The 13,976-nt window shown below is 43.7% G+C and overlaps 2 protein-coding genes across 5 annotated transcripts in view; both read left to right on the forward strand.

Moving 5' to 3' along the window:
* LOC113011589 (NACHT, LRR and PYD domains-containing protein 12-like) overlaps positions 1-13,976 on the forward strand; it is a 534,299-nt gene that overhangs the window by 449,072 nt on the left and 71,251 nt on the right. The window contains exons 1-7 of one of the 4 annotated variants that reach the window (XM_080298060.1): positions 996-2,037; positions 2,150-2,299; positions 2,406-2,519; positions 5,509-5,585; positions 5,702-7,568; positions 9,079-9,252; positions 10,784-10,960. The exons of 1 other annotated variant lie outside the window; for it this stretch is intronic. In XM_080298060.1, the coding sequence (XP_080154186.1) occupies positions 1,859-2,037; positions 2,150-2,299; positions 2,406-2,519; positions 5,509-5,585; positions 5,702-7,568; positions 9,079-9,252; positions 10,784-10,960 (2,738 nt within the window). In that variant the 5' untranslated portion in view covers positions 996-1,858. Of the gene's footprint in view, positions 1-995; positions 2,038-2,149; positions 2,300-2,405; positions 2,520-5,508; positions 5,586-5,701; positions 7,569-9,078; positions 9,253-10,783; positions 10,961-13,976 lie in introns of those variants that run through there. 2 more of the 4 variants (XM_080298059.1, XM_080298058.1) reach the window with 2 other exon arrangements.
* The window catches only part of LOC113011575 (NACHT, LRR and PYD domains-containing protein 12-like), a 374,200-nt gene that overhangs the window by 488 nt on the left and 359,736 nt on the right, over positions 1-13,976 (forward strand). The gene's annotated exons all lie outside the window — the stretch shown is intronic.

The following is a 13,976-nucleotide window of genomic DNA, read 5'->3' on the forward strand; positions in this document are numbered from 1 at the left end:
TGAGTGGTGCTTTATGAAGCTTCAGATCCTTGAAGGGAATAAATGCCCCTTTTCATTCCTTCATCACTAGGAAGTGTTACGAGTTCAAAATTGGGGATCGAGACAAGAGGAAAAACGATGATTTTAATGATCACACGCGTGGGAGATGGACACTGTATGCAGACAGCATCAGATCTCAAAATGGTGGAGCATTGCTCAAACTCTTATAGCCTCTGGTGCCTCCACCTTATCATAAAAGCCTAAACATTCACATGCTTTCTCTCACACGGCGCCTAAGCTACGACCTTGGCTCCCCGTTTATCTGCTCCTGCTGAGATGGGGCAGAAAACTCCAGCATGTTCTGTTCTCTTCTAATCAGACAAATAAGGCGATGACTTTCTGCAAACAGTATTTCTTATAACTCAGCAGTATAATGCATCATAAAACAATATCTTTCATTCACAACAAGCCAGCAGTCTAATGTAATGCAAATCAGTTTAACAAATACAATAGTTATCAGCTTCTTCTAATTCAGGAGAATAATGCAAACTAAAACTACATAATAATTCACAATCTTTAATTAGGGGTCTAACATGGCATAAAATAATATTATAATTTAACAGAAGGAAAACAGTCTGTGGTGGTCCGAGTTTTGTGATTTTTTGTGTCACAGGTTTACGTGCTTAGTTAGCAGTTAGCATTAGCAGCACATGCTGCGTCTGATGTGAAAGGACCTTTATGCTGCGAAATGTGACTCACAGCAATGGTCCCGGGTCAGCCCTGACTTTGTGTTAAACTAATCCTAAAGTAATAATGGTAATTCTAACCACTGACATACCACAACTTTATCCTTTCAACAGCTACTGAAAGTTAGGGATTGACATGGCATTGACCAATCAAATGAAAGGAAGAAAATAGGGTCAAAATTTGTACTTGTAACTTGAAACTTGAGTGCAGAGTTTCACACGTATTTTTTGGCTAAGTCCACACACAAACCTTATTTTACACACACACAAATTCTTTTTACACATACAAAACTGATTTACAAGTACAAAATATTTATGACCACAATTTGAGCCCATAGGTGGATGTTGATTAACTGCTGACAGTGAGACAGGGCTGTCCTAAGAGTTGCTTTTCGGAAGTCGCTGCCAACACTTCATCTATAAAATGCATTTCTCTGCTCGTTCGCTATAGTCTGCTGTCGTATTTGTGTGCAGGTTATTTTCAGTTTAACTGGTGATGTTCATTCGTGTATTGTAGGTGAATGCGTTGATGATTGATCATAAATTAGTAAACTGGCCGTTTTTGTTCAATAATTCCTGTTTCATGTTCAAACCGTCAGACAGAAACTCTGCGTTTGTTTTTATGTTCTTCAGCCTGTTGTTCTTGAGGTAATCTGTGATGCGTTCAATGACCCTCCACATGCTCTGAGGCTCATTTGAAGAGAAACAGAACTTCATCTTTAGAGCATAAGTGGGTTTTTGCCCTCTTTATGCCCGCGGTCAGGCTCTGTTTATTGTAGTATAACACTCATAGGACACAGTGACCCGCTGCACACACACTGCACACACACTGCACACACACTGCACACACACTGCACACAATGACAGCTGCAGAGTTTGTGTCTGATGTATTAAGTATGAAACACTGTTGGGTTAAAATCTGGTCAGAATGAATCCAGGTGCAGGTGTGTCAGTTTAGGACCACTGGACTAACATCCAAGTGCTCACAATATAAAGTGTATTCTGTAGTAACATCCTGGTGTTGCAGCAACAGTCCCACATGGAAACGTCAACACTCAAACTCAAAGTCTCTTTTTGTCAACAATAAAATGACAGCAGACCAATTTGAACAAAGTTGGTAAAAAGCTTCAGAAATGAGTAAAATATTAAAAAGTGTCTTGATGCTCAATCATCCAGTAAATCCCCAAAGAGTTGATTCTGTTCATCTGGACGTTTTCAGCAGCATGGATCAGTGTGAGGACAGAGAGGAGGGAGTCCCTCCCTCTAAAAGCACTCTGTGTGGGGAACATGAGAGCCAGACCAAAGCTCAGAGGTGAGATGACCATCTCTAACTGTCCATGACTCTTCTCCATGTCACAGCTCAGCACTCACATCACTGCTCCATCATTATTCACACTCATACCTCTGTGTGTGTTGTTTTAAAGCCCAGAGCTGTGGGGCGTACCAGGCTCAGCTGGACATAACCCTGAAACTAATCCAGAGCCTGGACCTGAACCCAGCTGTGTTTCCTTAAAGAGCAACAGGTCAAAGGATATTGGTGTAAACTTTAACAAAAGTCTGTTATGTGACAAAGAGTAAGTACATTATTTTTATGAGTTTGTTCATCATGTCTTTAATTTAATATTTCCAGTTTTTCCTTCCTGTCTCATGAAGCTGTTACATTTATTGTTTTTCTTTTAGGATCAATAAGAGGCCAGAATCTCCTGGACCTGAACCCAGCTGTGTTTCCTTAAAGAGCAACGTGTCGAAGGATGTTGGTGCTGACTTTAAAGGATGTTCTTCTGCTGCTGAGAGGTAATGTGTGTCTAGATGTTGTTCCTGACTCTGTATTTCTAAATAAATCCTCATGTTTAATATCAGCTCAGCTCTTTTTCACACATTTCTATGTTGGTATGTGAAGCGGTGTGTGTTGGAGTGTTTCCACAAACACAGCAGTCAGAGTGGAAAGAGTGGATGTTGTAGGAGGTGTTTGTGTAGTGAAGAGGCTGAGTGTCTGTAGGACTCCAGCTGCTCCAGCAGGTGTCTCCTTTGTGCTTTGCTTCAAACACAGTGTAGGGAGGAGCTTCCACTCAGGTGTTTCAGGTGGTATAGCCTATGGTTTAGTTTGACTTCCTTCTGCAAACTCAGCTGCTCTGTTGCTGATACACGTCTCCATGAATATGATTGATCAGATGCTGCCAACACCATGTGTTTCATGTGAGCGCTCAGCTGAAACCCTGGGTTGACTTATCGAGTTAATAACAAGCTTCACGTGACTGTGAATGCTAAAGTGAATCCAGATAAAGGAACGAGACCCTGCTAATGTTGGACTCACTTCTTAGTGTAGATCCCAGGAGGAAGTTCAACATAGCCATTCTTTGTGCTAGCTCGACCAAACCTGAGACCACAGTGCAGGATAATGATCATCATCTGTCTCTGTCAAGGACATTTAAAATCCACAAATAACAAACATAATTATATTTGATCATTAAAAATCTCTTTTCAATTAAAAAAGCATGAGCACACTGGTGGATTACAGAAACATGAAAACTCGTTAACAGTAAAGTTAATTTAGGCGTAAACAAAGTGTCAAACATACTGAAGTAGAAGGACTGATGTTTGTGTTAAAATACCTTCTTAAAGCTGAAATACTGATTCAACGTTCTCCAAAAGTTGATTCTGTTCATCTGGACGTAGCGTTTTGTGGGAGAAACATTTCGTCTCTCATCCAGGTGACTTCTTCAGTCTCAGCTGACTGCAGGTTTCAATCGTATAAACAGTACATTTGCATAATGACTGAAACCAGCCCACTGAAGGAACAATGGTGTCACGATCAGGCGAATTACACACAGTAGTTCGGCGTGCCCGTGTGGCGTGCTGGCTCCAACGCGGCGAAGGCTAGCGGTGGGTTGGAAGAGACACGCAGTTATTCTAGTAACGATCAGTGCACGAAGCGTGGCTTCGGAACTGTCATCACAGACGGAGAGCGAGCGGAGCCAGGTGGGTGGCGTCTCTCCTTTAAACCCGGCCCCGTGATCAGCTGATCACCAGCTGACAAATGGGCTGGGAGGTCATCTTAATTATGCAAATTCTCATGACCATTGATCAATGTCCATGAGTCCCATTCACAGAGAGTTGGGGAATGGCTGCAATCACAGCGCTGTAAGATTGTGACAAATGTACCCTTAGGCCCCCTCCTCGATTCAGAGATGGTCTTTCCCTTTTCACGTAAATGGCCTCCTTGACTCCGCCCTCCAACCAGCGTTCCTCCCTACACATGATGAGGATGTAATTGAAAGAGTGTCCACTGGCCTGTAGGTGTAAATAGACTGCAGAGTCCTGGCCTGACGAAGTAGCTCTTCTGTGTTGTAGCCAGAGGTTGTTTGGTTTCCCCGATGTATAAATCCTGGCAATCCTCCTGCACTTAACAGCGTACACTATGTTACTCTGTTTCTGTCGGGGGACCCGATCCTTGGGGTGGACCAATTTTTGGCGCAGCGTGTTTTTGGGTTTAAAAGCCACAGAGACCCGGTGTTTAGAAAAAATGCATCTCAACTGCTCCGATACTCCTGACACATCACTACAGGTTTTCTCTTAGTCAGCGGTTGTCCTTCTCTCCTGGATCGGCTGGAGCTTTCTTTAGGAGCCGTTCCAGCTTTGACAAAAGTCCAGCTGGGACACACTTATGCTACGTCCAGATGAACAGAATCAACTTTTGGAGATTTACTTTCCTGGATGATTGAGAATGCATCAAGACGTTCCTCTTAAAGTGTTATTCAGTGTTGTGACAGTCAGCTGCTTCAGCTGCTGCTGGGATGGGCTGTGGCAAAGAGAACAGAGAAAATCCAAATCAGAGTTTTTCTCTGAATTAAAAGCAAGGAAACAACAATATATTCTACATAGTGAAACTGATGGTTTCTGGTGTTTTGGTCTGTTTTTCTGTATTCATGTAGATAAAGTGTAAACTCAGATGAATTATACCATCAAATGTTAAAGGAAAATATCAGGATGAGTGTCTGTGAGCTGAGAAGGACGTGAAGCGAGCAGTTTATCCCAGAGCTGAAGCTGCTCTGTGTGCAGAGATGAGCTCAGATTCCTGCTGTGATTGATCAACAGTCACAGAAATGTAGACTTGTAGTTATTACTGCAGTATGGTCACAGCAGATACTGATAAACATGTATTATGAGGATGGATGATCAAGTTTCTCACTCTCTCCTTTCAATCTCAGTTTTTTTCTTCTTCACAGTTTATCTGTTAATTTATTAATGAATAACACTGAAAGAGTTTCTGTTATATTTCCCCTTGAACATCAGCTTATTAGGGCGGCATTAGGAAATAGCCCCCCTCCAAAGAATGAATAAATGAATGATGATAATAATGAAATAATTCAAAAGCAGAGCTCAGAGTGGTAGAATGGTCAAACATGGATCCACGGGTGGTTCAACTGCATTTGGTGACGTGACTAAAGCAAATCTTTCAAATAATCCCACCATCAACGGGATGTTGTCTCCTTTACTACGGTTACTTTACTTGGTCACCGTGTGAATTTCTTGGAAATGAACCAAATTCTTTTATTTGTTGGTTGTTGCATATTTAACCTCTACAGTCAGGAAAGGAGGAGATGAGGCCTCAACAATGTTGGGTTGTAGCTGTGGTTCAGGTTAGAGTGAGTGTCCATGGAATAAATGTAAGTCAGTGAACTGGAAACATGACTGTGTTCAAACTTTGTTTTCCTTTTTATAATGAGTCTAATCAAAGGTGGACAGAAGTATCTCCACTTTGACTTTTCTGTGTCGCCATCAGAGCTTCTGCACAGTGTGGAGAAAGATCCAGAAGCAGAGCTGGACTGCAGACAGCCAGTCAGAGCAGCTGTGTACAAAGTAAGACTGAACATCTGTCTGCTGATGGACTCATTTCTGAAAACTGGACTTCTTGTGTTGTTCAGACATTGAAGACTTTTCTTTCTCTTTAGTCTCATTGTTTTTCTTTCTTTCAGCAGATGTTGGTCTGCAGGAGGTTTTAGATGAACATAAGATCAGTCTGAGGAGGAGATGTGAACGTGTGACTGAAGGAAGTGATGAAACAGGAAGTAGAACCCTCCTCAACGGGATCTACACAGAGCTCTACATCACAGAGGGACAGAGTGAAGAGGTTCATACCCAACATGAGGTGAGGCAGCTGGAGACAGCTTCCAAGATGGACGCCCTCCATGACGCTCCAATCAGGTGCCAGGACATCTTTAAAGCCTTACCTGACCAACAGAGACCCATCAGAGTGGTTCTGACCAACGGCGTGGCTGGTGTTGGAAAAACCTTCTCAGTGCAGAAGTTCACTCTGGACTGGGCAGAGGGCTTGGAGAACCAACATGTCAGTGTGGTGGTTCTGCTTTCATTCAGGGAGCTGAACCTGATCAGAGATGAGCAGTACAGTCTTCTGGAGCTGCTCCATGTTTTCCATCCAACATTACAGAAGGTCACAGCAGAGAAGCTGGCTGTCTCTCAGCTTTTGTTCATCTTTGACAGCCTGGATGAAAGCAGACTTTCATTGGATTTCACCAACAGGAAGCTGCTGTCTGATGTCACACAGAAGTCATCAGTCAGCCAGCTGCTGACAAACCTCATCCAGGGGAATCTGCTTCCCTCGGCTCTCGTCTGGATAACTTCCCGACCTGCAGCAGCCAATCAGATCCCTCCTACATGTGTTGACAGGCTAACAGAAGTACGAGGCTTCACTGACGCCCAGAAGGAGGAGTACTTCAGGAGGAGATTCAGTGATGAAGAGCTGTCCAGCAGAATCATCTCCCACATGAAGACATCCAGGAGCCTCCACATCATGTGTAGTATCCCAGTCTTCTGCTGGATCACTGCTACAGTTCTGGAGCACATGTTGACCACAGAGCAGAGAGGAGAGCTGCCCAAGACCCTGACTGACATGTACTCACACTTCCTGCTGGTTCAGACAAAGAGGAAGAAGAACAAGTACCATGAGGGACATGAGACGAGTCCACAGGAGCTGACGGAGGCTGATAGGAAAGTTCTTCTGAAGCTGGGGAGGCTGGCGTTTGAACATCTGGAGAAACGAAACATCATGTTCTACCAAGAAGACCTGGAGCAGTGTGGTCTGGATGTGACAGAGGCCTCGGTGTACTCAGGAGTTTGTACAGAGATCTTCAAAAGAGAGTGTGTGATCTTCCAGAAACCAGTCTACAGCTTTGTTCATCTGAGCATTCAGGAGTTTCTGGCTGCTGACTACATGTTCCACTGTCACACCAACAGGAAGACAGAGGTAGTGGAAGACTTCCTGGGAGATTTTTGTTATGATTCTGACTTTGATTTTGACTATCATGATTATACTAATTTGCTTCGGTTTCCCCACATTAAACCATCTCTGGATGAATCATCTCTGGATGATTTCCCGAGGAGAGCCATGGAGAAATCCCTCCAGAGTAAAAATGGCCACCTGGACCTGTTTGTTCGCTTCCTTCATGGCCTCTGTCTGGAGTCCAACCAGAGACTCTTAGTAGGTCTGCTGGGTCAGACAGAGATCAGTCCAGGAACCATCCAGAGAGTCATCAACAACCTGAAGGAGATGAACAGTGATGAAATCTCTCCTGACAGAAGCATCAACATCTTCCACTGTCTGATGGAGATGAACGACATCTCAGTACATCAGGAGATCCAAGAGTTCCTGAAGTCAGAGAACAGATCAGAGAAGGAACTCTCTGAGATCCAGTGCTCAGCTCTGGCCTTCATGCTGCAGATGTCAGAGGAGGTTCTGGATGAGTTGGACCTGCTGAAGTACAACACATCAGAGCGGGGACGACAGAGACTGATTCCAGCTGTGAGGAACTGCAGAAAGGCTGGGTGAGTCCAGATGTGATCATTAGCATCATTGATCAGTGTAGGTTAGTAGTTTAATGTTGAAAATAAAATCAGATTGTAACCACAAAGTGTTTGTGTCCGTACGCTGCAACCTTCCACACCATTCCTTTATTGTACAGACTCAGCAGCAGCTCCATGGATCCCAAATCCAAGAGTGGAGAACAGATTTGAAGTGTGTCACATCCATGCAGTCACAGCTGTTTCCACCATGTTTCCACTGATATTAATCCTGTTCAATGACACGTTTCATATCAGTGAATATGTTCTTTAGGACGTCCACTGACATGTTTAAGTGTCCTGCTGGAAATCACTCAAATCATCCATGAAATCCATGAAAAATCCTTTTAGTGTTTCTAACTTCACCCTCTGTCCTCTCTCTCTCTCCATCCTCCTCACTGCTTCTTTCACTGATAATCACACAAACATCGTATTCAGCTACAAAATAACACAATAATATCATCTGATGATCATTATTATAAGAGCAGGATCCATATTTGATATCAGAGTAACACACTGCTTGGTTATGTGCAGTCATCATCAGTGACTGTGGGTCAAACAGAAGCTCTCTGATTGGTTGCTGACCTTGGTCACCTGTCCACTCTCACCTATTTGTGTTTGCTCTCTCTTTGCTGTCTCCATCCTCTCTCTCCTTTCTCTCCCTCTCTGTCTTTGTACGTCACTCAGGTCCAATGGAAACAGTGACATTTACAAACCAATCAAAGACAAACTGATCCATGTCAGGTTATAACAATATTCAAAGTGAATACAGGCTGCTGCTGGACACAGACAGGTAACATCATTTTGACTTGCTGTCACCTGGATCTGGACTCATAAACACTGAAGCCCTGAACAGGAATACAAATCATTTTCTGCCAACTAGCGACACACCAGCAGATAATGGCTCAGAAAGCTAAAATGAGCCAATCATTTCTGTGTTTAGCTCCCCTGAAATCAGATCTGATATCAGCAGCTCTGAGTTCATTCATCATTATTGTCCAGTGATGAGATTTCTGCTCCGTTTGGTAACAGTCAGCAGGTTTTTCCTGCGTGTGGACGTGAACAGTCGTACCTGACAGCAGGTAGCAAACAGAGATCATCTTTCCAGCTGGAACTCTTCACTGAGCTAAACTCATTCAAAATGTTCTGGAGTCAAAACAGGAAACAGTCTAAATGTGTGTCTTCACTCTGACTCTGGATCAGATCTCAGTGACAGACTGTGGACATTATGGAAGCCTAAATGTGACACCATCTTCCTCCTTCATCTGCAGATTAAAGCCAAACAAAGATTCTCATTAAAAGTCTGCAGGTCTGAGAGAGACTCAATCGTTGTGTCATGTCAAACACAGTAAGAGGAGCTGAAGCACAGATGTGAAGAGCAGATTCATCAGATTATGACCTCACTCTGTTTTGTCTTCATATACATTCAGTCTGTGTTTATAATGCAGATTTTCTGCTTTTATAATAACACATTTTATATTTTCTATCATCACAGACTGACTCAGTGTCGACTCTCAGAGTCTCACTGTGAAGTTGTGGCCTCAGCTCTGAAGTCCAACCCCTCCCATCTGAACGAGCTGGATATGAGTTGGAGCAAGCTGCAGGATTCAGGGATGAAGCTTCTGTGTGCTGGACTGGAGAGTCCAAACTGTCGACTGGAGACTCTGAGGTGAGTTCACTGACTGCGGCTGTTGTTGTTTTTCTATATTTCAGGTCTTTGATTGATGTTTGAAACTTTCTTTAGTTCCTACATGTTCAGGATGTGTCTGAAGACAAATGTGAAGAAGTTTGAGTGCTTTCAGAAATGTTGTCTTTCCAAACGACTGAACAGCAGTTTTTCCTTTTGGCTCCAAACAGAAGTGACAGACTTGAGCAGGGTTCATTTAAAGGCTGACAGAAGTGGAGTGGTGACGGGGAGATGTTTGACAGGACAGTGTTTCAGCCTCCACAGGTTCATGTTGTGCTCCATCAGTCAGTGAAGATGAAGTCAGTACTGATGAGGCTGTAGAGTGTGTAAGGTATGTGAATGAGGATGATGAAGATCTGATGATAGCAGATAAAAACAGGCTGCAGAGACTTTGAGCCATACAGGGCACACAGTGTGTGTACAGAACAGCTGAAATCATTATGGAGGCCTCACTGGAGGCCACCCTCTCCTCTTCTTCTCCTCTTCCTCTTTCATTTGTAAAGCCACTTCTGCTGCTTTCATTCATTTGGAAGTCCTGTAGCTGAGTTTGGGAGAGACTAACAGCCTCGGCAGCAGAGGGGAGAAAGGCTGTAACACCACCACTTTACTCTGTTCTACCTGTCACATCATTTTATCAGGAAACAAATATGCTCATGTTTTTACTATGTTTGTCTTGAAGATGTAAGAAGATCACATGGTGCTTTTTATTATTGTGTTGGTTTGTTTGCTGTCTCTTGGATGGAGCCCAGCTGTGCGTGGCCCCTGGGCCTGTGGTCAGAGTGTGTGCTGGATAATCCGGCCCAGGATGAGGCCAAACTGACATGGGATGAAATGTCTGTCACATAATTGAGCTTAGTGTAGTTTCATTTGTGCACAATTTAAAAACAACCTAAACTTTGTTCTGTCTTTTCTATGTTATACTGTAGACTTTCTTTGATACTGAGTCCAAAAGGAGCAGCTTTTACTTTGAAGGAGATGGGGTCTCTGTTTCCTCTTCAGGTTGGATGATGGAAGCAAATGAGTGTGTGATGTTCTTTCAGTGTTGCACTTTGTAGACGCTCCCTGAGCACTGGTCTCACAGCCAGCTGCACATAGAGACCAGTGTTGTTAGTCCAGGTCAGAAGATGACTTGATGGAATGAAAATGAGCTTGTAGTTTGTCTGCTTTAATAATGTGACTGGAAAAAGGTGTTGGACTTCAAATATGTCCATTTCTTTCACACTTCACCTTTAAAAGTGAAGCCTTGTGGTTCCTGGAAGGAAAAAACACGACTTTTTCAAGTCTTTGTCCTGTTTTTATGAGAAATGTATGACTTTAATGTGAAACATTCAGAGTTTTTTCTCTTGTTGTGTTTGTTTGAAGATGCTTCCTGTTGGCTTCAGCTGTTTGGAGTTTCCATTTTCTAAACTTCTACATTCTGAACCTTCTTCAGCTCTGAACAGATGATGAAACACTGAATGATTTCAAGCTCACACTTTGTATAATAAACTTTCATCTTTCATTCTTTATACAGATTGAGCGGCTGTGGTTTGTCAGAGATCAGCTGTGATTATCTGGCAGCAGCACTGAAGTCCAACCCCTCCCATCTGAGAGAGCTGGACCTGAGTAACAACAACAAGCTGCAGGATTCAGGAGTGAAGCATCTGTGTGGTTTCCTGGAGAGTCCAGGATGTGGACTTGAAATTCTGAGGTCAGTCAGCATGTTTTAGTTGTGCTGAGATGAATATGATGTGAAAGTTGTGCTGACACTAAACTGCAGACATCAGGCTGATATTATACTGATCCACACTGAGGATCTTCATGGTAAAGTCTGTTTTCTTCTTCTCTGGTTTAGTCCATTGACTGCAGCAGAACAATGTTCACATTTCAAACAGTGAGACTCAACGTATGGCCCGCGGCCCACACACGGCCTGCCCACCTTTCCTGATTCAGAGAGAGGGGACCCTGATTAACTGTGTAGTGTTCTTCCTCACAGTCCTAAGTATCAGACACAACAATGAATAATCCATAGCTGACTGTCTTTAGCAGGTCAAAGGTCACGGCACACAGCAGACAATGGGAAATATTATAATTCTGATCATTTATCAGCACATATCCATATGTATAAAAACAAAGCTGACACTGTGAGACTTGATCAGAGGTGTGATCATCACAGCAGAGGCCTTTGTGTCAAAGCCACTGAGGATCAAACAGAAACACATGAAGCAGATTTTCCTGTTCTGGCTTTTTATAGCAGATAACCTTCAAAATATTCTGCAGTCCATCAAAAACTGAAGCAAACCATGAATCAACATGTGTGTGAACATGAGCTGCTGCTGCTGCAGGGAAGCAAAGTTACAGAGGTTTGATTACAGACACAGCTGAGAGTTTGTAATCTTTCATCATTTTAAAAGGTTTAAATTTCTTCAGTATTGAACAGCAGAAATGAGGCTTTGTTTTCGGAGGCCGACAGCAGTGAACACAACAGCAGACTGGTGCGTAATAAGCAGTGAATAATGCAGGAAACAGATTTTTGAAGGTAAACTGTTCTTGAAGTACACTGAGAGAGAGAGAGCTGTGCAGGAAGTAAAGGTCAAAGTCAGAGAGAATTCATGACGATGTTCATCAAACATAAAGCGTAGTTTGGATCTTCTTCTGCTGCTGGTTCACTCAGTTTTGGTTGGAGACAGATGAAACCTGCAGCTTCAGGATCTGTGAGCTGTCCACTTTCAGCCCCGACGGCGTGTCCGTGTACGTGCCGTCGAGTGAACGATCCACGCTCTGTGTTTCCATCTTTGTGTGTTTAGCTGCTCTCATTTACTGTTTTATCTGTTTGCTTGTTGTTGAAATACTTTTGGGAGCTTTAACCTGAGATTCTGGCAAAATACATTTATATTAAAAATCGATTCAGGATTGAATGAATCAACATCGCTTTATTCAAATTAAAACCATTTAAATAGGAAAATCCATTTTTTTTACACCCGCCTCTAATGCTGGGTAATGTCAGCTGATTCATGTGCAGCTGGCTGTGAGGCTCAGGGAGCGTCTACAAAGTGCAACACTGAAAGAACATCATCCATAAATATTGAGTAATAACTGGACTCTCATACAGCGAGACTCAAATGCCTTTAAACATCAGCTTATCCTGCTGATCCAAGTCCAACACTGAGTTTGTAAAAACATGTTTGTCAATCATTTTTTTTTGGTTTCTGAGGAAAATGATTCAATAACTTGCTGCTAACACACAACATTTGAACTCACAGACTCTGTCATTGGATATATTGGAAAGTGCATGGATGATACCATCACAAAAACCACTGTTCGCATATATCCAAATCAGAAACCCTGGGTAAATAAAGACGTCCACTCCAAGCTAAAAGTGCGGACCTCTGCCTTTAACTCCGGGGATGCTGATGCATATAAAGCAGCCGGGTATGACCTCCGAAAGTCCATAAAAAAGGCCAGAAAGGACTACAAGGACAAAATGGAGTCCAGCTACCACAGCTTTGACACCAGGCGACTGTGGAATGGACTGTGCTGCATCACTGACTACAAGAAGGTCAACACAGTCAGTGTTCAGCCCACTGCATCTCTTGCAGACGAGCTTAACAACTTCTATGCTCGTTTAGACAACAGAGAGCAGATCCTCTACCCTCAGGAGGACAGTGAGGCTGCAACTCTAACTCTGAAAACAGAAGCTGTGAGATGGACCTTTAAAAAGGTAAATCCTCACAAAGCTCCAGGACCAGACGGCATCCCAGTCCGGCTACTCGGAGTGTGTGCAGACGAGCTGGCAGAGGTGTTCACCAACATCTTCAACCTCTCCCTGAGGCAGTCAGTGGTCCCCACGTCCCTCAAAGCATCCACCATCATTCCCGTTCCCAAAAAATCAGTGATCTCCTGTCTGAATGACTACCGTCCTGTTGCACTGACATCCGTCATCATGAAGTGCCTGGAGCGGCTGGTCAAAGGTCACATCTGCTCATCCCTCCCTGACACACTGGACCCTCTTCAGTTTGCCTATCGGACAAACAGAGCCACAGATGATGCCATCGCCCTGGCAACGCACACCACCCTCACTCACCTGGAGAAAGGGAATACATATGCAAGGATGCTCTTCATCGACTACAGCTCAGCATTTAACACCATCATCCCCTCAAAACTTGCCACGAAGCTCGTCGACCTTGGGCTGGGAACACCGATGTGCAGATGGATTCTAAACTTCCTCACAAACAGGCCCCAGGTGGTGAGAGTTGGTAAGCACACCTCCTCACCACTCATCCTAAACACAGGTACGCCACAGGGTTGTGTGCTTAGCCCCCTCCTATATCCCCTGTTCACACACGACTGTGTTGCTAAACAAGAGTCCAACATCATCATCAAGTTTGCGGATGACACAACCATCATAGGCCTCATCACAGACAACGATGAGACGGCCTATAGAGATGAGGTGATGGCACTGTACGAGTGGTGCCTGGAAAATAACCTGACTCTCAACATCAGCAAAACTAGAGAGATGATAGTGGACTACCGGAAACGACCAGTCAGAGAACACCAGCCCATCCACATCAACGGTGTCAAGGTCGAAAGGGTCAGCAGTTTCAAATTCCTTGGAGTCAACATCACTGAGGACTTCTCCTGGACCCTTCACACAGACACTGCTATCAGGAAAGCTCGCCAGCGGCTTTACTTCCTGAGGAGGCTGAGGAAGTTTAGCATGAATGCCA

The sequence above is a fragment of the Astatotilapia calliptera genome, chromosome 3 (assembly GCF_964374335.1).
Source record: "Astatotilapia calliptera chromosome 3, fAstCal68.1, whole genome shotgun sequence".
In the NCBI taxonomy this organism is placed as follows: domain Eukaryota; kingdom Metazoa; phylum Chordata; class Actinopteri; order Cichliformes; family Cichlidae; genus Astatotilapia; species Astatotilapia calliptera.